General features: G+C 37.2%; 1 protein-coding gene across 1 annotated transcript; it reads left to right on the plus strand.

Annotated features, from left to right (window-relative positions):
• Positions 1-1258: 1258 nt before the first annotated feature.
• On the plus strand, positions 1259-25352 carry DHX32 (DEAH-box helicase 32 (putative); the record flags this gene model as incomplete). Its single annotated transcript, XM_082764324.1, has 11 exons — positions 1259-1528; positions 4717-4910; positions 6355-6727; positions 9260-9505; positions 11580-11679; positions 11779-11937; positions 20923-21114; positions 21803-21952; positions 22986-23176; positions 24068-24249; positions 25156-25352. The coding sequence occupies 11 exons, from the start codon at positions 1259-1261 to the stop codon at positions 25346-25348; spliced, it is 2250 nt and encodes a 749-aa protein (XP_082620450.1). The 3' UTR covers positions 25349-25352.
• Between the last annotated feature and the right edge of the window lie 190 nt (positions 25353-25542).

A 25542-nucleotide genomic window follows, 5' to 3' on the forward strand; every position in this document is an offset into this window, starting at 1 on the left:
AGTGCCAATAATCAGCCTGTTTTGTGAGCAGCATATAATTAAACTTATCTCGTTTGGATTGAGATATTCAGGCTGCTGAACAAAAGATTTTCTCCTACTTCTCTGTGTTGGTTTTCTATGCTGCTGTCGTCAAAGAATGCATTAGCGGCCTTGCAGCCCATATGGTCCAAGCTTATGAAACAAGAAAAATCTGTAAGAGGCAATAACTTTTATTATATTACTTAATACAGAAAAACCTTGACACAGAAAAAGCACATCAGCATTGTGCTCATGGTCTGTTTGTCAAGACATTATCAGTATCATTGTTCAACAAAAGACTTGCCTCTGGAACTGAAATAAAAAATGTTATTTAATATTTGTGTTACAGTACAGATCAGTCAAGATTAGGAGGCTCTATTTTGCTACTTATGAGCCCTAACAGTTGGAGTTACTTTACATCAGTGCTTCCCTCCTCTTTGAAGACCACTTCTGGTGCTCTTGAAGGATTAGAATTGGCATCGCTCTGCTTTTTTTTTAATGTATTGAGACTATTCTAGATTTTTAATTACAGCAAAGATTGATAAAGGACTTCCAAGAAGAGTTAATACACAGACTACATAAAAAGACATGTTACTACTCTCTAAAACTCTGCGTATAACATCAAACCGCTGGCTGCTCCTGGCAGATGCTTTCCAGCACCAGTTTCCATGCGTCAGCCCGCTCCCGGCCCCTGCGCCCAGGGGTGAGGCCCATTGTGCTGGGATTAGCTGCACACATGACTGTCCCACGGGGACAATAACCACCCCGCGGCTCCTATTCACAGCCACTGGGCACAGGCAGGAGCCACAGAGGTCAGGCTCAGCGCTCTCTGTCCCATTTATTCTCCAGTCCAGCCAAGCAGCAGCAGGCAGGAGCACCAGCAAACACGCTGGCTGTTACTTGTCGTCTGGCTTTTTTTTTTTTTAAGTGCAAAAACTGCTACTGCTAGACGTCTTTTGGTGCAGTCACCGGTATTTTGAAACTTGGACCAACTTTAAAATGTATTATCTTGAGGCTCATTTGGGTTATTAAGTGAGTTGGAGTGGGACGATCTGAGAACAAAGCAGGCAGCTGCACCCCACGACTGAACGTCAGCCCAACTTTTCAGCAGAAATACTAATCCTGAAGCAAGCAGGAATGGATTTCCTCAGGCTTACAGGGCCTGTGTGACCTACCGGTACAAAGGGCTCCCTCCATCATCCTTAATGTGCTTTTGCTGGATGTAGTATATGTAAGAAAAATGGAGTTTTTAACATTTTCTCCAGAGATCCACAGCTTTTCAGAACTGCTTGACTGCAGTGATGCTGATGAAGAGGAAATACTAGAGTTTGGAGATGATTTACAGCTTAATCCTTTTGATGGCTTGCCTTACTCTTCCCGTTATTATAAGCTTATGAAAGAAAGACAAGAACTTCCAGTATGGAAAGTGAAATATACTTTTATGGAAAGTTTGCTTCATAATCAAATTGTGATTGTGTCAGGAGATGCTAAGACTGGCAAGAGCTCACAGGTGAGTATTAGAAAATACTTTGTTGAGCTTTTCTTATTTTTAGAACACTTATTATTGTACACTTCTCAGAGATACTATTCATATGTTACTACTTGCACAAGTTTTTAAAATAGAAAAAAAAAAATGTTCACTTTACTGTTCACCTATACTAGATGCATCAATATCCAGATTTATGTTATCCTGGTGTCTGGTTTTGGTTAGTAGTGGGCTGTTGCTACACTGAGTGCTGTATGGCATTGTAATATAAAATAAAACAGCATCCAGTTTGGAAGAGTTCAGCTGCAGTGCAGGCACACAGCTGTGCTGGTGTCCAGCAATTCTGTGTGTAAAACAGATGTGCAGCCATCTATCATAATCTGAGGTGTTAAGGCCAGAGAGAGTAAAGTAAAAAAGGTGACAGAAAAATCAGGCAAATACAGATGTAAAATGTATATAAAAATACACATTTGAATAAGTTTCTGCAAATACTTAGAGGCAATTGACACTTACTTTATGTTTCTCCATAAAAGCCATTTTTACATAGTTGATGGTGTTTTTGAGGCTTCGGGGTAAGCTGTGCACTGAGTAATAGTAATTTTCAGCCTGTGATTGTCTACCACAGTGTCATAAAACAACTAGCAACAATCTCAAGCTACAACTTTTTACATTCTAAATACTAAATTTTAAAATTTCAAACCCTTTCTAAATACTGGCTGAGAAACATGTGCATTAACTACTGTATCTTAAAATTCAGAACCAAATATAGAGAGAGGGAGAAAAATGTTGTATAAAATATTCTTGTATCTATCAGTACATGTACTGCAAATTTTTGTTTTTTTCCTATATGATAACATCACATCTCAACTTGAAAACCTACCAACTATATACTTTAAAACCCGTTACAAAACATGTCAGACACAATCCTTCCATACTGATGTTACAGGTGCATTTCCACTGTCTTCAGAGAGTCCAAGGCAAAGTCTAAAATAGTCTAGGACTTATTTCAAGTTGCTTTAGTATTTTATCAGTAAATCATTCCTTTGGCATTTTGCTGGCTGCTATTTTGCTCAGCTGGAAAATTTTATCATCTCCTCCCTTGTATTGACTAAACTTGTCATTTTATCCTTTTTGTCCATCATCACATCGAACAGCAAGTGGAAATGGTAAACTCTGCAGTACCTCTGTTGGATTCAGCTCATATCCTTACTTGGAAAGCATGGTTTTGATCTGATTAATGTTATATCAGGAAAGAAATACAGTGGATTTGCAGGCAGGTCATAAAAGAAGGTGGAGAAGTTCTCAGGGAATGAAGGACTGAAATCAGTGGGGCTGTTTCTCAGGGAGAAGCCATAGTCTTTCTCTCACTCCAGCTAAGAGCAAATGGTTTTTCAAGAACACATGATTTACAGAATTAATGGGAAATGCATCACTGAAACCAAGATCTCAGTTGATTCCAAGCATATACATATCTAATAGGGCTATTAAATTCTACTGTTATAATAATGTATATAACAACCTAAGTCTGTTACTCCAATAAGCAGAGAATTGTCAAGCAGATATTATCAGCCACAGTATGAGTGTTTATGACTGGGAATTAGGAGGAAACTTTCCTGCATGTAAAGCTATAGGATAGCTTACTGTTACAGGGCTTCTCATACTTGTCAGAGACTGATGCTGGACACTGCTAGAGATCACATATGGAACTAGAAACATTATCCTTCAACTAAGAATTCCCATCTTTCCATAAAAAATGCAAACAGCACCTGGGGCCTGGAATATTTCTTGGAGTGGGAAGTCTTCACCCCCTGTAATTGACTGTGATTTATATAAAAGAAATTTTGTATAATAATAAACTACTTATTAACAACCTTCAGCTCTTTCAATTGTCCTAAAACAGGTTTAACAAGATGTAATACATTACTGGCTGTTTAACCATTTTTATAAACACAAATAACTATACAGAAATAAATTATATCTGGCTGATGTTGTCACACCTAGTTTACATATATTAAGTAAAGCAAGGGATTTGAGAACTAATATTTTCACTGAAATAATATTTACAATGGAATTGTACATTCTTATAGCAATAACACACTGATTTAGTATTTTCCAGTATTGATTTTCTACAGTAAATATATAAGCTAGAGAGCTACTGCATAACTTTCTGGAACAGTTCAGCTTCAGGTACCTTGTTTGCAGAGCAATTAATCTGCAGTTGTATTTATTTATTTATTCAGGCATTTATCAGTTTGAAATCCTCTTTCTCCTGGGACACATTCCTCACACCAAGCACCTGAATACAGCATTCAGTGGCTGGGTTGCTGCTAAGCCAGCTAGAAGCCCCTGCCAGCAGATGCTCACAGTGACACTGTCCATGCTACCTGCTCCCAGATGCAATATATTTTCTCCTCAGCAATATATTCAAACTATTCCAAGTCCAGTTGAGAAACTCCCAGATGGACCTTTCAGCCCATGTCACTCCAACTCTTGACCATTTAAGAGATTCAGGCTCTTGACATTTAACTGGTGGATATTTTCTGTGCTCATCTGCCCTTAGTTGGGCAGAGAGTAAGCACTGGGTGCTCAGGTCGATTCAGTTCTTCCACAGTCTTCTCAGAGTACTTCAGGCCTCACCTGGAGTACTGTGTCCAGTTCTGGGCTCCTCGGTACAAAAAAGACAGGGATCTCCTGAAAAGAGTCCAGTGGAGGGCCACAAACTTAATACAGGGCCTGGAGCAGCTTCCTTATGAGGAAAGGCTGAGAGACCTGGCTTTGTTCAGCCTTGAGAAGGAGGACTGAGAGGGGATCTCATCAATGTGTATAAATATCTGAAGTGTGGGAGACAGAGGGATTTGGCCAACCTCTTTTCAGTGGTTTGTGGGGACAGGACAAGGGGCAATGGCCACAAAATGGAGCCCAGGCAGTTCCGCACCAACATGCGAAAGAAATTCTTCACAGTGAGGGTGATGGAGCACTGGGACAGGCTGCCCAGAGAGGTTGTGGAGTCTCCTTCTCTGGAGATATTCAAGGCCTGTCTGGATGCCTACCTGGGCAACCTGTTCTAAGGAACCTGCTTTGGCAGGGGATAAGACTCGATGATCTCTGGAGGTCCCTTCCAACCCCTACAATTCTGTGATTCTCCTTTTGCATGACAGCCTCTGTTAAACATGTTAGGCACTGAAGATGCCCATTTTCTTGTTCGCTCACAGATCCCCCAGTGGTGTGCTGAGTACTGCCTGTCCGCCAGCTACCGGCATGGCGTGGTGGTGTGTACCCAGGTGCACAAGCAGACAGCCGTCTGGCTGGCCCTGCGTGCAGCTGATGAGATGGATGTCAGCCTCGGCCATGAAGTGGGGTACTTCATCCCATTTGAAAGCTGCTGTTCAACAGAAACCATCCTGAGGTTTGTGCATTTGGTGTTTTATCCCTTCAGGCTAGTGCGTGCCTTACAGTTCTTTGCGAGGATGCTGCAAAGGCTCGCAGAGGGCAGCAGCCCAGTCCTTAGCTCTTCACAGCCCCGTTGCACTAACACAACAGGATGGACAACCAACAACTGCATGTGAACAGTGATTTTGTGGCAAAAGGATTTTGTATCCAGCTTGGGGAAAATCAAAACAAAAAACACTGCTTTGTAAAGTTGCTTCTAGTATTTTAAAATGTAACTGCTGGAGATTTTGCGATTAGCCAGCAAACTGTAAAATGCCTGAAAGAGGTATTTTGTATTTAATTGCAGTAGGGATTTAAATGATGTAATGTTAGCATCTGCACAAAAATTCATTAACCATCTCAGTAAACTCCGTATCCTTCTACTGTTTCTTTCTCTGTGTTCCAGTACAGGAGTGTTTGTAGCCATAAAAGAAAGCAAAGCCAGAATTTAAAAGCAATCAAAATTCTCTCTAATTGAAAAGGAAAATTCAGTAATGAGAAAAGCACTGTGGAAGATTTTTAAGGGATAAGAAATGTACATAAAATGTCAGATACAGATAAATAACAGCAGCAACACAAGGATCCAGATTATGAGCCACTATGAAAGCTCAATTTGTTTTCTCAGGTTATTTAATATGGCATATTAATAAATGACTATAAACTTTGAGCCTTTTACCCAGCCACATGAGCTCCCCCTGATTTCCAATGCAGGCGAGGGTACTCACCACTTCTAAAAATCAAGTTCAACTGCTTTTCCTTTTGTGTGTCCTTTCTCTTTCATGAAGAGATGCTTACCCCTCACCCTGCAGTATGCTGTGTATCATCTGCACCTGATGTGAAAGGGAGATGAGTCCTATCCTTACACATATTGAAACCTGGTTCAAGAAAATTTAAAGTCCTACTGAGCAACACAGCACAAAATAATATGCTTTGTAAAAATTTTGAGTAGCAGGAATAATAGGAAAAAAGTGGGAAAGGCCTTACAATATGAATTAATCTCTCGTCTTGGTTCTAGCAGTGCCTCAAGTGTGTCTGTACGCCTTCATTTCCTTATCTGAAAACATTAGTTCATAGCTCAAGGATTAGTTATTGCATGCAATATGCTTAGATAGTTTGGAAGGTGAAAAGCAATATAAGTTATGATTTTAGGGCAGAATTATTTCTTCTTTTGCCTAGAGCATCTTTTCAACTGTAGTTTCATTTAGCATTATTGACTTTCATTGAGTTTTTAGCCACTTAGAAGGGATTTAAAGAGGAAGCTGAGACAGTGATACCATCTACAAAATAGGCAGTATTCATTCTTATCAAATCTTAGTAGAACAGAAAGAACAAAGCTGTCCCCAAGACCTTGAATTAATTTCTTAGAGTAAAACCTGAATATTCCAAGAAACTTTGTGCAGTTTTCTGTTTGCATGATGCAGATACTGTACAGATGATATGCTACAAAGGGAAATGATGTCTGCTCCTCTTCTGAACTCCTATGGAGTCATCATCCTGGATGACATGCATGAGAGAACTGTTCCAACTGATGTGTTACTTGGCATTCTCAAAGATGTCTTGATATCAAGACCAGAACTGAGGCTAGTAATACTCACTGCACCTCACATGTCCATCAAACTGCAGAATTACTGTGGCAGCGTCCCCTTCATAAGAGTGGAAAGCAAACACCACGCAGAGGTTGTATATTCCTGCAGCATTCAGGAAAACCATTTTCTGTCTGCACTGAGACTGCTCTTTGAGATACACCACTCAAAAGAGAAGGGTGACATTGTGATCTTCCTGGCATGTGAACAAGTAAGTTATTAATTCATTCTAGGATTTCTGATTTTAACTAAGAAAAAAATTACATCTGTGTTTTTATATGACCTATAAATATCTTGGTGCCAAAATTTAAGATGTTGGACATTGCCAACAGCTTCATTTCAGTTTTGTTGTTGTTGTTGTTGTTGTTGTTTTCTGCAAAGGTGTTTTTGTATATATAATGCTGCATTATCTGCCCAAGGAAGTGGTAGAGTCCCCATCCCTGGAGGTATTTAAGAGACATGTGGCCATGGTTTAGTGGTGGATTTGGTAGGATTAGGTAGTGGTTGGATGTGATCTTACGGGTCTTAACTCAAATGGCCCTATGGTTCCATTATTATGCATATAGTGCAAACTAAGAATCTATCAATTTTTTGTAGGTTTGAAGAAAAGCCATCCTGTGTGATGTAAAAAATAGCAAAGGTGGCATATAGGGACAGGAGTCACAGATGTAGGGAGTTAAGCCCTACATCTAGGTTACAATGCGTTATCACACTTTATTTTATCTCTTTTTGGCAGGAATGGACACGTCCAATTCGCATAAACATCCTCCTTCACATGAATGTTTTTACCATAAACGTGCCTACAAGGTCTTTCCATTTGCATTCTCTTTTACAGTTGCAAACTTCCCAACCATTTGTGTACACAGCAGCAGGAGGCAAATGTCACTCCAGAGGTGCTGCAGATAATTCAGGAATCCGTATGGATTTAGCTGTTCTAAACAGTGACATCTCTGAATCCCTGAAGTGATATTCTAAATTCATTGCTGTCAGGATTGCATAATTAGGTCCTTCTCAGAAAAAAAAAAAAAAAAAAAAAAAATCGTAAAACTTTATACCCATCAAACCAATGTGCCTATCAATGTGCCTGTATTCAAATAAATATTTTTAAACTTAATTATTAATTATGAATTTATTTTAAAATATTATTATTTTTAATTTCCTGATAGTGGTCTTCATCCTTCTACTTTGTACGATCAAATCTGCTTTAGAACAACAAATTAACTTTCATAGCTCCAGATTTGTGAAATAATGACTTTTCACAGGCAAAGATAAATCACTTTGAACTACCCAAGGGTTTTTGGTTTTCTATTTTTCTTTTGATTGTATTGTTATTCATTGTAAAAAAAAAGGGGGATGGATATGTAACATTTTTAATGGTGCTAATAATCTGTTATAAGCTTCTTAGACACAAATTTTGCAAACATTAATGAATTCCCTGTATCAGTTCCTATGATTACAATACATAATGTTAGAGAGAAAACACAGTCTTTCTGTTTGGAAGTTCTGGGAACAAAGTTTTATTTCTGTTAAAAACACTTCTGATAGGCAAGCCCCACACAATACTAAAATAATAATTCACTTATTGCTGAGAAGAGATGACTTAGTTTTCTCTCTCATGATGAACAAAATTCTTGTTATGAATCGCTACCCCACAATTCACATCCCATGTGTTCTTGCTTAACTGTGATTTAAAGTTTCAGCTTGCTAATGGCTCGCTGTTTGCTAGCACTCAACTATCTTTTCTACTGAACAAAAACATGAATGAACCAAGAGCATTAACATTTTTGATGTTGTCTTGGTGCCAGTCTTGCTATTAGATGTCATTGCCATACTTTTATAAGATTTTTTTTTTATGGGATATTGTAACTGTCACTGCTTCGAATGTAGTAGCACTCTCAAAGAGGAGCTCAATGTGTTTTTTCAATTTTGAAAAATATAATAAATTAATAATTTTTTTAATAAAAAAAAAAAAAAGCAAGCAACACTTCAAAACTGAGTGAGTCTATGCCTTTTAAAAGTCATGCACAAAGTAAACTCTATTTTTAGAAAAGACAAAACCAAAACCAAAAAAAAAAATTTAAATTTGTTTTTGACCTCTGAATTTGTGACTGTTTTTAAAGGTGGTGCTCCGTTAATGTACCTTAGGCGCATTTTATCGACTTTATTAGTCTTCACAAAATTTATTATTAACTAAGAAAACACAATAAAAACTTATATAAGTTTTATATAATAAACCTCACCAACAGCTCACCTGAGTATCTGTTACAGCATTCCCAGGCCTGCACACATGACAAATTTGCAGCAAAATAACCTTTTTTCAGAACTAAATCACAGATGTGGATGCATCCTACATGTTCTATATACATAAAGGTTAGAGGCCATTTCATAATTTCTCATTCTTGATGTTCCTGTACTATATTTATGCACATCTGTCTTCCCCTGGAGGTGGGTTTGGATAAGATTAAAGCTGGAGAGAACTGTTTAGGAAATTGCACAGGAGAAAAAGACATTTCAAAAAACAGCCCAGATTTTCCATGGTCTACATTTAGTGGAGACATTTGTTAAATTCTCATATATACTTCTATTCCATTTTGTTTTTGTCTCATAATGATCATTCAGTCAGTTTTAAATGTTGTTATAGTTTGATACATGGTTAAAGTTCATTTTAGATTAAAAATGTTTTAAATATTGATATTTGTTTTTCATATTGATGATAAGAAAATAATCTTTCTCCTGATTACAGGAAATTGAAAAAGCCTACCAAATTATCAGACAGGAACAGGCTAATTTAAATCCTGACCTTGGAGAACTCATCCCAGTTCCCTTATATCCCACAAAAAGAGACTTAATTCACAAACCAAATCAAGACAAGCAGAAATGCTACAAAAAATACAGAAGAAAAGTGTTGCTCACCACAAGCTTTGGAGAATCTTTGATTTGGATTAAAAATGTAACCTTTGTCATTGATGTTGGTGTTGAAAGAAGAAAGGTTAGTAAAGATAACCAAAATCAGGATGCCAAAAATGAAAAATGCATAGATATTTTTTTTTTTTTTTCAGAGTGCAGAAAAAGGAAAGGTATAATTGGTACAAATGGTTTCTAGATATATGTATATTTCAATTCTTTCATAAATCAGATTGTATAACATTTTTAACATTCCAATTACCAACATGTAAATAACTTTCAAAGACATTGATATGTCTTCAGTTTCTTAAAGACAGAGCAATATACAATTTGTTCTTGGCTACCTGCTGGCATTTTACCTGGTTTAGTAGATTAACCTCATTCCTTGTTTCCTTAATTCCTGTGTAAGCAGTGTAGTGCCACAAATCAGGTAACACAGAAGGGGTCTCAGACAGGAAACCACTTCTTTTTGGAGCTGCTTCTGCATATGTACTTCCATCCAAGTAGCTCAAAACATTGCAATTTATTTAATTAAGACCTTTTACAGTTCATTCTATGTCCTTGGTTCTTGTTTTGCATGCCATCCTTGGAAGAACTACTGCAGCTGCAAAACTAGATCTTATTTCGTTTATTAAATTTATTTAAAAAATGATGTGAAGTCCTAATGAATGAGTGACTGTAGGAACAAGTCACTGCATGAGCTGGAAAGCTGCACTACTACAGGTTTTATAGCTGCCCTATATGTTCTGCTAGACAAAATAGTCAAAAGGAACAATATCAGAGGTTCTGTACATAATCTGCTATTGAATCACCCAAATTGAAATTAAGTGTTCCTAAACTTTTCAAACAGAGATGACTAATGCTTATTAGCCTTATGGGTTAGTTCAGGCAAAAGGCTGAGAACTAACACTACCTCTCATTTTCATTACAATAAAAAGTGTCTAAAACTGGCATTTTTAAGGGTTCTCATTTGGGGGTTATAAAATAACTCAGCCTCAAGTCAAGGAAAAAAATGTTCATACTTTTGTGTGGGAGGAACAAAAGTCTAAATACAGTTTTCAATTAGACTATGCATAACCCAGTTATTTCTGAACTACAGTTGTTGTTTCAGGTGGATGACTGAAATGAATTTCACTTCCATTTTCAGTTGGATGGAGATGAATCTCAATTCCACTTTAATTTGAAGCCTAAAGTAGAAGTCAGTGCTTCCAGATTTCTGTGAATCTAAAATATGAAGTGATGGGAACAAATCAGTTTCAACGCAGTCCTGATGGCTGTCAAATCACCTTTATCAATTACACAGTTTCTACCCTTTAATTCAATTACTTTGTCATAACAGCTGAAGCTCAGTCCTCTAGTATTCATTCCTCAGCAAATCAAACTTACATTCAATCCATATGGCTGGAAGTCAGTTCAATGTAGGCAAAAGTTTGTGCAGAAGGAAATCCCACATAAGTCTTGCAGTTGGGATATATAATGAATTTACTCAGTGGAAAATAAATTTGTCTCTTGCACTGAAGCACATTTTATCTTTTGATTGAAATCTTGCTTAAAGTAGACAAGGTTGAATCAGATGACTTGACTAGAAAAATGCCTTACCCAGCTCTTGCTGTATTGTACAGAAACTTATGGACATCACCTGGTGGTTGGAAAAGTGAGTAAATCAGCTCCTTATTCTAACAAAATAAATGTAAAATTAAGGAAAAATAAATACAAGGGGACCTTGTAAATCCTCATTACAGTCCTTGTGTCCTGTGCTGAACTGACAGATTTCAGAATTAAGACAAAAATCTGGAGTTATGGAACAGAATTTTATCAGGCAGTGTTGGGATTCTGTCATTGAAAGAAATAAACTTTTTTCATGCTTTTATTAGTGATACCATAGTTGCATTTTTTTGTGCTTTAGTATGTTACATTTCTTCAGAAAAAGACATCCATCTTAGAGAATACTTACAGAGCTATTGCAAAACTTAAGCATCTGCCAATTTATCAAAGTGTTGACTGTTTTCATTCCCTAGCTGGTGAAATATACGGTATAAAAAGAAATGAAACTGTTAGTACACACTGGATTCGATAACCTAGACAAAAATGCAGTACAGAGCAATATTTTTGTAGTCTTCACTTACTTATCTGATGTTTAATATCTCTTTTATTTAAAGGTGTACAATCCTAGAATCAGAGCAGACTCTGTTATAACGCAGCCAATCAGCAAAAGCCAAGAAGAGATGCATAAACAAATTCTGGGCATGTCTTCATCAGGTAGAATTATTAGCTCAAAATGCAAACCCATCAGCTTAAATTATTAATAGGATCAATGTGACAATGCAAACAAAGTAATTTTCCTGAAAACTCTTCCAGGAAAACTCTTCTGCTTGTATCCTGAAGAATTTACACACAAAGAAATGAAACCAGATTTACCAGCCAAAATACAGGAATCAAATCTGACTAGCATGGTTCTCTTCCTGAAGAGGATGGATATAGCAGGCTTAGGACACTGCGACTTCTTAAGTAGGCCAGGTAATGATCATGCACCAATTTTCCATATAGTTTATATTACTTTTGTGGTTATTTAAAGATTAATTTTGCCCTGTTATTCACAGTACTCTTTTTACTGAAGTACTTGTAATCTCATTGCCACTGTTTTTAGCACTTACCTACTAGAACAACAGTTCATAGTGCAATAGTTGCACTTAGAAAAATGGTACCCGATATGAACCATTTGCTCTGAAAAAGACCATCAAGCATCTGAATGGAATTGGAATTAAAAAATAAAAAATAAAATAAAAAAATCAATATTTCAGATATCTTCTCATCTAGGTTTCATATTATTTTCCTGGAGCTCACAAAGAAAATTTGTGTCCCATTGTACAAGGCATCGTACAGATACCTAACAAAATATATTCCTTTAATCAAAAGTTTACAACCCAAATAAACTACTATTGTTACCTTGGAGATACATTTAGAGGAATTCAGCTCTCTTCTTATCCTCCAGCGTCTCCAACCTCAAATTTACCATAAGCTGTTGCTTAAGGACAATATTATTTATAAAATAAACCCAAATAAACTTTCAATATTAGGCAGGAAATACTCTGAATTTTGAGTTAAGAGAAAGTGGTTGTTTTATATTACTACTATTATTTTTTATTTTGCTGACTTCATATTTGGGGGCTTTTTCTACAAAAGAATATTCTCTTCTGTTCTGACCTACCTCAAAATGCTGTTGATTTGAAGCTAATTACAGTGAGGGAAATACCACGGATATAATTGTTTTGGAGATCATGTTGCTAGTTTCATTTATGATCATTTTCCAGTGCAAATAAGAAGACCTTTCATTATTGTCCTCCTTTTCCCTCTACACATGCATGGAATTAGAACAAACACTTGTCCTTCACATCCTGTGCACCGTAACAATCAGTGACAAAGTTTAATTCCCACTGTTGGGTGTTGTGCTACATTCCAAGTGGAATTTTAAGTGAAATTTATTCTGCTTTTCCCTTGTCTATCTGCTTTGCAAAAGCATACCTAACTGAAATGTTGAAAACAAACAACCAAACAAAAAACACCATTGCCCTCCTGAGCAGTAACTAGTTGAAGATTGATGAGAATCAGCAAGTATTTTGGCCTTGTGAGTGTCACCTCCTGTGCTGAATCCAGGAAACCTTCATGGAGAATGGTTATGGAACAGAGTTGGTTTCCACTAAAGTTTAGAAAGAATTTTACTAAAAATAAAATAGAAATAAAAATCTAAAATATATTAGTGCCTTTACTGCATATGAAGAAAGCTGTTCTTGAACTGTAGAATGAATTAGTAATGTTACACTAGAAAAAGCATTCAGCATTTTTGGATTTAAAAGCACAATGGAGATAGAGTTGGTATTCAGTAAGAACAAAATGCTAGAGGCATTTAAGGATTTCACAGATGTACGAATTCTAAGTTTTGTCTGTATTTTGAGATAATGCAGCTGAAGAAAGGGTCTTGCTGATGTGTACAAAATCGTAAAGGCATTTGATGAATGCATCAGCTTTATTTGGATGGGCATTAAATATGAAAAAGTTTTTGCTAACTAGATGAAAAGTGTGAGCTCAAGGTATTGAGAAATTTGAGGAATTACTGAAACAGCGTGAGGAATGTTAGATACATTGCTTGACCAAAGAAAAAATCCCACAAACACTGTAGGGAGTTAACTGAAATGGGATGAGAAAGTCTGCAGAAACTTCTGGTTTTCCTGTCTCATGGCCCCACAAAATTAAACATTTGAAAAACTGCTTTAATTGTGTAATAAAACTCTTCCCAGTTTATCCTAGGAAAGACCACACAATGACTTTATTTGCCTTGGGGCTTTCTGCTTCTTAGTGGGCAAACAACCGCTTTCCTACTAAAACTTGAGCTGTATTCCTACTGCAGCTCTCCAGAGATGGCTATAGAAGCCACCCTGCCAGAACACAGACAGCTTCAAATACCTGGTGCTAAATACGTTTGTCTGAAAGAAACAGGACTACTGATGTAAGGGTATTTGTAAGGGGATTTAGTTATTTCACTGCACCTGCCAACAAACGCAAAACATGTCAAGCTTTCAAGCACTGAAGACCTCCTTTTGGGCCCTGCACCCTCCCGAGAGCTTTGGGTCAACAATCCCCACCTGTGGAAGCCCGAGTTCCCTCACCTGAGCTCAGAACCCCTGACCTGCACACTCAGTGCCATGGTGGCTAAAGCAGCAGGACAGCACCCAGGTGAACCTGAGACTGATTAAAGCCACATCCTGGAATTAAACTGGTACCCAGTTAAACTGGTGCCCACTTCATTTACAGACCTGTAGCTTTTTCATCAGTAGTCATAAGGTCAAGTTAAACCTTTGTGGATTGCAAATTGCAGGGGAGTGTTGCAAAAGAGGTGAAGAGAAAGCTACCAGAGATGGAAAGCATCCTCTCCTGTGCAAGAGATCCCAGCTTCCCAAGAAAGCTTCGTTATCTTTGCAGCAGTTCAGTTTAGTTGCATAAGCCTTCTGTAACATGCAGTGATGAGGAAGGCTGAAGAAGACAAGGAGGGATCTCCAAGATGGTATACAAGCCTAGAGTGGAGATGATAAGCAACAAAGCTCTCAAAATGAAAGCCGTTTTGCCCATCCTCAGCCAAAGTTGGTACAAGACCAACTGGAAAACAAAACAAAAAGACACTGCAATATTTCAGTATGCTCTCATTTGACCTAGTCAAATCAGTTGCTGTTCAGAGGATATAGGTATTAAAACCAGAAATAGCCTATTTTTTCCTCTGCATAGTTTGTCCTGAACCTGACTACTTAATGGCTCTTTACCTCCTTGATTTCCCTTTGAGCAGAGGGAGCAAACATATTGCAGTTCCCCTGCACCGTTCACTCCCAGAAACAATGTGCTACAGGAGTACCCAGGCACCATTTCTGTTTAGCTAACATTCTTAAGTTTTCTTTACAATGGAAGGAGGAGGGTTGTGTTTGTTTATTTATTTATTTATTTATTTATTCAAAGGTGAATTTCTCCTAAACAAAATGACTTCACTGAAGTGTCAGAGAAATGTATGAGCATGATCTGGTGAACAGAAAATAAATTAAATGTACACAGAAATTCATTTATAGATGCATAATATGGAAAGAATTTCTTCTGATTGTGTAAAGTACTCTTTCACAGCCCATTCCCTGCACACAGATTAGTGAACATATAGTAGATAAGCAAAGAAACAGAAATTACATCAGTAAAATATTTTATTTCTGTTCAACAACATAATGCACAAGGTTTTTTTTTTTCTGCTGCTCTTCCAGAAAAAAATAAAAGCCTGGATTAACTCTGACTCATTACTGCATTATGAGAGCAACAAACATGTCAGGCTTACAGCTGCTGCATTTAATTCATGCTATAATCAAGATGAGCAAATGCAGCAGACTTGTTACCCTTTTTAGAATTCATGAGCCATATGAAAATGTATTTGGCACTGCAGTTCTGAAGTGCATTATTTGAATTCCTGTGCCACTATAATAGTGATGTCCTTACATGTTTATCAGTTAATCAGCTAGATCTTTATTGTGTTATATAACAGGAGAAAAGAACTCTTTCCACGTAGATTGCCGCAACATTATGCATCTCTGCAAATCACTGGAAAATCCTTATTTAAACTATGCAAATCAGTATAAAGACTAAGCCATGTAACATTTCCATAAGAAATCAAGGTGAAAGCGGTTTGCAGATTCTGCATTTGTACAGAATTATCATAAGCAATTTTCAGATTAAAATGTTTGTTGATGGCCATGGATCCCATGACATTTAAGAGCTATGCTATTGTAGCTCCACTGAGCAGGTATTTCTAGAATATCCATAGTAACAGGAGTTGTATAAATGTGTATCATTTCAAATCATTTCAGAGACAAAATTTGTTTGTGTGTTCTTTCATTAGAAACAGAGTGTGTCAAAGACAGAAGCCACATAAGGTCTGCTCAACGGAGCATTTCATGGCAGATTTGTTACTCTAAGCTCAGTTGTCGATATTTTTACGTTTTAATTTCTGAATTTGATTGATTAAATAGCATTGCATAGCACATAACGGAAAGCTTTCTGATAGTGTAGATATGGCCACACACTTTGCATTCTGTACTGCAGTCTGGGCACCCTACAATGGAGCACATAGCATGCTGCATGTAGCCAACTGCTTCCAACAGGGAGCTGCTATCACTGCCCCACAGAGGGTACCCCAAAATGGGGAGGGGTGTCCCAGTACTGTTAAAGCTAGACTAAGCTCATGTCATTCATTAAAAAGTAACAAAATAAAGCATATAAATTATTAAATATTATTTATATTAAATATTTTTTCACACCAATACAACGTTCTTTAAATTATACTCTGTGGATAACTGCATGTTGCACAGTCATCTACGTGCCTTGAGGATGACACAAAGCAGAGACAAACCTGACTGGCAGTCACTGCTACCCCTGCAGTGTGGTTATAACTCAGGGTGTTTATGTCAGGAAAACACAGGTCAGCCCCCGTATCCTGCTGTCCCCGCTGGCAGAACAGCACAGTAGGGTCCATTACCAGCCAGCTTGGAGGCGTGAAGCAGCAGCAGAAGCAGGAATAGAAAGGCTACAAAGTATGAGTTTGGCAAAGGAATTTTAATGATCAATTATAGCTATAATTTCAAAATAATAGCTATAGAATTGGTAGCATCAGAGCGTAACAGACTCATAAAAAATGCAGCCTCAGAAGTTACAGGGGAAAAGAAAAGAGATGCAAGATGAAATCTGCACACAGAAGCTTTTCCTAAGAAACAAATACCAAGAAAAAAAATAAATCTTTGCATAATTTAAAGAAAACCTGGCACTAGATTTCTCCATATCTTCAGTTTGTTATCCAAACAGTAATGTTAAAAACAAACAAACAAACATACAAAAATACAATAACAGAAAACTCCATTCCCCAGAGCTGGTCTCCCTGCAGTAATTATTTTGGCAGCTCTTCATGCTGTTAAGTCTAACAGAAACTGGAAAAAACTTGTGGTTTGCCAGGCAGTGAATCAGCTCCTTAAAGACAATGTCCCTTCACCTGACATCTGTTTCAGCTCCAACTTTCTAAGAGTTACCCTGACATCCACTTCAGCTCTAACTTTCCTGCAGTTATTTCTGTGGAAAGAGAAGATCTATCAAGAAATTGGTATTTTAGACACTCAAAATTTTCACTGAGTAGGAGACGAGAACACAGGACCTGTCAAGTTAGATCCTCCAGATAAGCATGATATGCCAGTTAAATGGACTATTAATAATCATGAAATGTACCTTTCATTCCTATCTCTAATACTCATTCTTTGTAGAACTTTGGGCAAATCACTAAATCATTTGCGTCCTTATGCAACAAGAGTAACACTTTCATATTTATTTTATCACCTGGTAAGGGCTTCAATTTCTGGCGTGTAGGATGTGATACAGAAAAGATTAAAGGTGCAGCTACCTTTAGAAACAGCTTACTCTGTTCATGTCAAAGCTGCAAAAAGCTGTGAAACTAAGAATATCATTTTAAGTTAGCTTGAAACCCTCAATAAACAATTTCAATGCTAACAATGACATTTAGCTACACATTTGCTTTACAAAGCCCACGTGTGATCATCACCAGTAGGATGTTTAATTAATAAAACTGGTCCAGCTTCCCTGAGACAAGTCTAGAGCAATCCAGCCTTAAGTAGCCAAAGAACACAGGCAAGGGAAAGAAAATATCGGATAAGGAAACAACTTTCAAACTTCCAGGGATGTGACAGCTTCTTGTTGAAAGTACAGGATATGTCTTGAGAGCTTCTCTTTGACTTTGCTCCTGTGAAAGCAGTAGCTGAGTCACCAAGCCTCACGGTTTGCCTCCATGGCAGCAGCGGCCCTAAAAATAATGATGCTAGCATCATTATAAGATGATGCAGGTGGTTCTTTAAAGAAAAGCTTTCCATATTTAAGCATTTATACTAATTTTACTTATCATGCATTACATTAAATGACTTTACTACATATAATTACATTCTATTAAAATAAGAATAAAATCTAAAAGAACCCTTAAATGAGCATTTGCTGCCTTTATGATGGCTTTATATTGATTGAGTTTGTGCCTCAAAATGAAGACTAATATATGAAAACCCTATTCCAATTTTCATTTTCTTACTGTTCCTTCACCTGCTTAATCAACTTTTACCATCTTTTCTAACACTACACAACTTTAGGAGTCAACTTTTTTTTTTTTAAAAAACTTTTTTTTTTTTTTTTTTATAACACTGATAGCAAAATTGGGAAGTAATTTGTGCTTATAAATCTCAAGGCAACTAACTCTAGTGCATAAAAATGCAAATTACTGATGCTATCAGGGAATTGAAATTGACTGCCACATAACCATATATTTTGTAACTTATGGCACAAACTACTTTGTTGATTTCTGGAAATTAGTTTTCCTTGATTTCCTAGTAATTACTATATGTCTGAATGACAACTCTAATTTCCCTGTATTTTCAGTCACTGATAACTCTTTCCTATCAGTGACTCTCATTCTTCATCAGATGTTACTTTTCATTTCCTTGAATGCCTTAAGTATTTTCTTTTCAAATGCTTCAGCTTTTGCAAGGGTTCACCTCTTACCCTGTTGAACTTTGTATGTCTGATAATAAATGTTCTCTCTAGGCAGAAACCCACCATGTTGTACAAGCATATCACAGATGTGCACTCTAATATTAAATTAAACAGGTTAAAACTGTAGAGTTTTGACAGAAATTTATAGACTCCTGAGAGAATTTCTCTGAAAATGAAGAGTAACAGTTTTAAGAATAAATCCTAACACTAACAGATTTACACTCTGGAGAAGTTCTGCAAAAGCAGAAAAAAAAATGTAAATGGAATTATTATTTTCCCTTCGTACATTATTAACTGAAAAAAAAAAAACAAAAAAAAAAAACAAAAAAAACCAAACAAACAAAAAAAAAAACAGGTGTTTGCTTGCTTCTCATTTCATGTTTCTTTAATTCATTATACCCAGTTAATTACAGAACAGACTGATGACATAGACAAACAGTTCATTACCAAAGAAGAAAAAACCCAAACCCAAGACTTTGCTGCGGGAAGGCCGGGCACCCGGGGGGTGGTGTCATGGCTAAAGGTCACCTACCAGTTCTCTACTGGCTTTCTTTGCTTTTAATCTTCATGATTCAGAAGCAAGCAAGAAATGATTTCTAGTCATCTATTAACAAATATACAAGAGAAAACACATGCCCTGCCTACACTTTTTTTTTAATATTTTTTTTTAATTTAGAGATTTGGGGGCAATTATATGCAAACTGGCAGCAGCCCACAGAAATTTGAAAAAATTTGACAGTGCAGTCATCAGTTTTCCAGTGCATTCTTGGCTGAGGAAGGGGCAAGTCCTGCTGTAATGCAATTTTTTGCCACAAACTTCAGAGGGACTGGGTTTTGTTATCTACAACACAGAGGGAAAATATCAAAGAGCTCTTAAACTGGAGTAAGGGGAAAGCAGTCAATAATAACAAGGCCAAGATATACAGATTCTGCCTTCCACAGCCTCAGATGCAGACAAATTAGTGGAAAAAAAGTAAAGGAGAAATTCAGCAGGGTACTTGATGAAAAAGGAGAACCTTTGTCAAACCCCTTTGCTATTTATTCCCATGCAGCTGAGAGGTTCAGAAGAGCTACTGCAAATACCATCTTTTTTCTCTTGAGACGTAACTGATGAAATGTAGATAACTGATGAGAAGGGGATATTTGTATCTATGCATACGAGCCATTTTCTGCATCTTCAAATCTTGTGGGTTGTTGTTTTCATTCACCCCCTTCTGTATGAGGAATGCACACCTATGACTTGTAGAAGTACTCTCATCCTCACAGAATAAGCTTAATAAGCCACTGATCAAAACTGGTTAAGTTGTGTCCATACTCCAGCAGTCTTCAGAAAAAGAGCACTTCAGCCTGAAAGCTCGGTGTTCAATGTATGCAGAAGCAACACCCTTTGCTGAACACTCCTGGCAGATCTCCACTTGCCTTCATCTGACATTGAAGATATGAAAACCATCACTTTGGTCCTTGTTCTCCTGCTGTCACTGTTCAGACTTCCACCTTAAATATTCAATTCTAGCTCATGATCTCCCTCATGTTAGACTCAAACAGAGGCAATCTCATACATGTGCTCCCTTCTCACCCTATGCGGCCCAAATTCACCCATTTATTTGCTACATTTTTCTCTTTTTCTCCCCCAAATAGTCTCTCAGCCTACCTAATTATTTTCCTATACTCATCATTTTTTTCTGCCTCACTGCTCTCGCTTCTCATACAGGTTATAAGCAAGTTATAACCTACAGTAAGGCAAAATTGAACATTTCATTTTGTGTGAACAGTGAGAAAGTACAGCCATTTGCTAGGGAGACATTTTCTTTTACTATATTCCCATTTTTCTTTCGATATCGTAAGAAACTCTGTAAAGAGAAAAAAAAAAAAAAAGAGAAAATACTCCAAATACCTGCAAGAATGGTAAGACATCTACAACTCCTGTAAATGCTTGTCTTCTCCCCTGACCCTGGTTTCATGGTTATCATCACCCTTCTTAGAGCTGTTGTTACTTAACCACCAGTCATTAAAGAGTATACACGCAAAAGAAATAAGTACTCTGAGTAATTTTTTAGCTTTTAATACTGTAGTCAGCAGTGTCTTGACTTTTAACAAAAACTGTTCTTATGGAATGTGGGTCTTATGGAATATGTGGTCAACACTTATTTTCAGCCTTGCAATTGTTACCCTTTATTTTCCTCCTTAAATTTCCTCCTGAATGTTCTCAGCCTTCAGATCATCTCATTTACTACTACTGCTTCTTACTTGTCGTCAAATAATGGAAGCTGACTTACATCATTTTCACATAGCAAAAAAAAACACAGAAATATTGCAATTAGAATTCAGACATTCATTTATATGCAGCCATTCTCAGGAATTTGAAGTATTTTTCCTTTTTGTTAGCTCCTGAAAGCCTGATGCAGGCTTTGGAAGACCTCGATTACCTAGCGGCCCTGGATAACGACGGAAACCTTTCTGAATTTGGAATCATTATGTCAGAATTTCCCCTGGATCCACAGCTGTCAAAGTCAATTCTGGCTTCCTGTGAATTCGACTGCGTTGATGAAATGCTCACCATTGCAGCCATGGTAACAGGTACTCCTAATTCGGGTCTTACTGCATGGCTTGGGCCACCTGCCAGAAACACATCAACTTTTTCAAAGTCTCTTCACAGGGACAATCCAAAGGCAAAACTTGTATTGTTCACATCCTGCTTTTCCAAGTAAATGAGTGTCTTTGGCTGCTTAAGTCCTGATTTTGAGCATGCAATGAAAGACAAGTACCAAATTTGTAAGTAGCACTCCAATTCCGTGCTTCAGATGCCCCGTTAGCTTCCAGCCTTTTGTCAGAGCATGCACAGAACATTCCTTCCAAATGCACCTTCTTATCTCGTTACGTTCATGCACATTTGTTACAGAGTGGAGAGAAGTAAATTAGGGGACATTTCTAATTATGAACAATATTGAACTGTTGACCTACAAATAATTACTTTGTGATCTTGTTTCTCCACTTCTAATGTAATAATTTATGAAATAAACATAACTTAAAGTGCTCATACCATCCTGTCCTGGTGGATCCCTCTGCTCCTACGCAGCATTATGGCACAAACCAGCTGGCCCCAAGCATTGGACATGTGAAATCTGTAGCCAGAACATTTAGATTATGGAAGGTTGTTAACAGTTGTTTTTTTTTTTTTTTTCATGGATGTGCCCTGTTTGTGCATGTACCTGAGCATCTTAATAACTACAAACTTGATTTATTTATTTATTTATTTTTTCCTAAGCTCCTAATTGCTTCTTACATGCGCCTCCTGGAACAGAAGAGATTGCTCTTACTTGCTGGCGAAAATTCTCACACCCTGCAGGAGACCACTTCACTCTTATCAATGTCTTCAATGCCTTCAGGGAAGCGGCTGCAGACTCCACAAGCCAATGTAAGTGCACCCGTGTCAGGCAAAATAAACCCAGTAACTTTTTTATTTTTTAAGGAAAAGTCATTGTTGGTATTAGGTTCATGAACCCTTTTTGAATTCTTCCTAGAATTGCTAATTTGCAGGGAGAGGAGAAACCTAAGATAGCAGCCTTTGCTAACAAACTTTTGTTCATTAAGTAATTAGAAGTGACCTAGGACAGCACAACTCACCCAACATTAGCACTTTTACAATTGTCATTTGAATTGACATTGTACAAAAACACACACACAAAAAAAGATGTTTCCTTCTATAAGAGGACACAACCCAGGTTTCAGACATGAAATGACATGAGGGACTTGATTCCCCAGCAGCCCAGCAATTGTTAAGGTTTACCAGGTGGTTGTCAGAGTAAAAGGAAGGTTTAAGGGAAGAAATTGAAAGTTGTAACTTTTATGCCGTTTACATGAAGCCAAATGAAAGCCAGGGGACTGTACAGCAGACAAAAGGACTTTGAGGGACTCTTCAGGTGAAAGAAGCTTCTCTGCTGACAGGAGGCATGCCAAAGCACCAGTTCCACTTCCTAATACAGCACAGCAGAATTGTTTCATGTTCAGTAATGTTGAATTTTGGAGAGGTCCAAGAGAAAATGTCCTTAAACAGCTTATGACAATCACCAGCTCTACAAACTTATGTCCCAGCCTGAATCTAGAAAGTCAGGAACTACAGTTGCCAGTCATTCTGTTTGAAGCTATTACCTTTTACATGCCAAGTAAGGGATTTCTAATATTTTGATTAAAAAATAGCTAAAATTTGATAAAATTATGTGAAGATATCAGGTATTGTCCACTCACTTTATGGACAAGATCCATGAGCCTAAGCTGTCCATGTGGCTCTTGATAGCAGAATTTTGGACAGCTCTGACACAGCTACTTGCTCTAAATTGTGTTTAATTTATTGTACCAGTCAAAGAGCATTTTACAGAGCAGTATCTCTGCGAATAGTACCTATCAGTAAGACTGTGCTTTAAGCCAAAATACTGTTTTTCCCTCCACAGACTACAGTAATGAAAAATGGTGTCGTGATTATTTTCTAAGCTGTTCTGCACTGAGGATGGCAGAAATTATCAGAGCCGAACTAGTAGAGATTATGAAGCGTATTGAACTTCCCATTTCAGAGCCGGACTTTGGATCACAAGAAAATGTACTAAACATTAAGAAAGCTCTCTTATCTGGTTACTTTATGCATGTAAGGAAAAATACCGTGGTTTTATCTTACTGTGTTGTTAGCTTACATAGAATTCTTTCAGAGAACTTCAGTTCCGTAATAAAATCTTTTGATCATCAGAAAGGGTAAAAGCCCCCCTTCCTACGCCGCATCAGAGAAACACTTTAGCTGATTCCAATCTTCTCTCTGGTGTTCAGCTATCACAGCGTGAAGTCCACATACTTCGCTGCAAGAAGAACGCTGTCAATATGCCTTTCACTCAGAAGAACTTTTTCACCTCAAAAAACTCTTAACTTGTAGTGTTCTCTCAAATATTATTTCCTTTTTGAAGATTTTTGTGTGGAAATACACTGAATACGCTTGTCTTGTCGAATGTTTAGGTATAAATAATACACAGCTTTCTTCATCTCAAGCAAATGAGGTATTCTAACTATAATTGTGCACATAAATAAGAAAGATTAACGGTTTATTTCTGCTTGAAAGCATGCTTTCCTGTACATCACTGTGCTCTACCTAAAAATACAAGAATGACTCCTGCAGATAAGTTATTACTTCAAGTGCCTCATACACATCGTTTTTTAAAGTCTTCTAATTTTTTAAGAATATCTCTGTTTATACACAGACCCTCCAAAGCCCACCACCCAGTTCATACATTTACTGTATAAGCCTGTCCATATTTGTTGCAGATGGTTTCTTTTTAAATACACAGGTAATACTCTCCTTAACAGTAAACCCCATTTCACAGTACCCAGTCCCTAGCTTTCCCACAGAAATTTGGGAGTAGGTTTATGTGCTCCCCATGCAAATATCTGAAAACAAGTTTAATGTCTGGATTGAATATAATAGGGAAACATGGGTCTTTGTGTTTTGTACATTCTATTAAGTAACAGATAACACTTTGGTTTTTTTTAGGTTGCTCGTGACGTAGATGGCTCAGGTAACTACTTAATGTTAGCACACAGACAAGTAGCCCAGCTTGATCCTTTCTCATCATATTATAACTCCAGAAGAATTCCTGAGTGGGTTTTGTTCCACGAGTTCAGTATATCGGAAGACAATTCCATCAGAGTCGTCTCTGAGATATCCCCCGATCTGTAAGTTAACAATGGTGACACCACTTCTTCACTCAGGTCTCTAGCACAAAAACAAAACTTAAGTCATAAACAGGGTAAGGATGCACGTGCATATTGAGAGCAATGCTTGCAGAACAAATCAGCTAGTGTCTTTTCCTTTTCTGATGTCATAAAAGTAGCTATCTTCTAGTTCAGCCGAGAAATCCTTTCTTGCATAACTGATTCAGGCACAGAGTGAGCCTCAATGTCTGCCACTGTAACCATTATCAGTTCATCCACTGAAAAAACACCTTACAAGATGCAAAAGCTTCTTACAAGGTAAAATATACGGGAAAAAAAAAAAAAAAAAGAAAAAAAAAAAAGGAAAAGTTAACACTGCTGTGTACTTACAGATTAATCTAGCTGGAAAATTCTTTGTTTCCAGAAAAGCTATTTTCCAGCAAATCTTTTTCTCAACATGTTTTATGTACCCAGCCAACTAAATCATTCCATACCAACTGTTTATGAATTCAAGAAAAGACTACAGCCTCTTCTCTGCAAAAAGCTCTTTGTACTGGAGAATAAGCGTTTCATTGTCCTCTCTTTTTTATTTCCAATGGTTATAAGAAAGCCTTCTCCTACTCTTATTGAACAAGAAATATGTTCAAATCCAGAGAAATTACTATTTAATGCAATCTGCAGTACTGGGAACTGAACCACAATGAACCAAAATTACCTGATGCACAGACAGAGTCCAGCAAGCCTACTGAAAGCACAAACCACTACTACATCTTTCAGACAGCTTTGTTTTTGAGTTTAAACACCAGTTTTGCGACTGTATGCATCAGCGTATTGATGTTCTCTTTTGTATAAGCCTGAAAATAGCTATCCAAACACTTCAAAATTCAATTAAAAAAATACTCCTGTTTTGTTTTACTTCCTCAACAGGTTCGTGAAGCTGACACCTCAGTACTATTTTAGCAATCTTCCTCCTAGTGAAAGTAAGGATATTCTGCAGGAAGCGATCAATCACTTGTCACCTGTTTCAGCCATGAAGGAGGAACAGAAAACTAACAGTGACAACACAGAAAATGAAAAATATCACCAACCTCCCACAGAACAAAGATGTATTATTCAATGATTTTAGACTATCATATATTAGATCAACATAAATAAAACCATATATGCACTATACATCCCCATCTCAACTCATGTTTGAACTTCATGTTGTTCATTTTGAACTTCTAACATAAACATGTTTACTAGAAGAAAACATATAGAAGCACTTTTGTTAACAAAAGGAGTTGCAGACATTGTTTTGTAACATTGTAATAT

Source organism: Aythya marila, assembly GCF_965140915.1.
Source record: "Aythya marila genome assembly, chromosome: 7".
NCBI lineage: Eukaryota > Metazoa > Chordata > Aves > Anseriformes > Anatidae > Aythya > Aythya marila.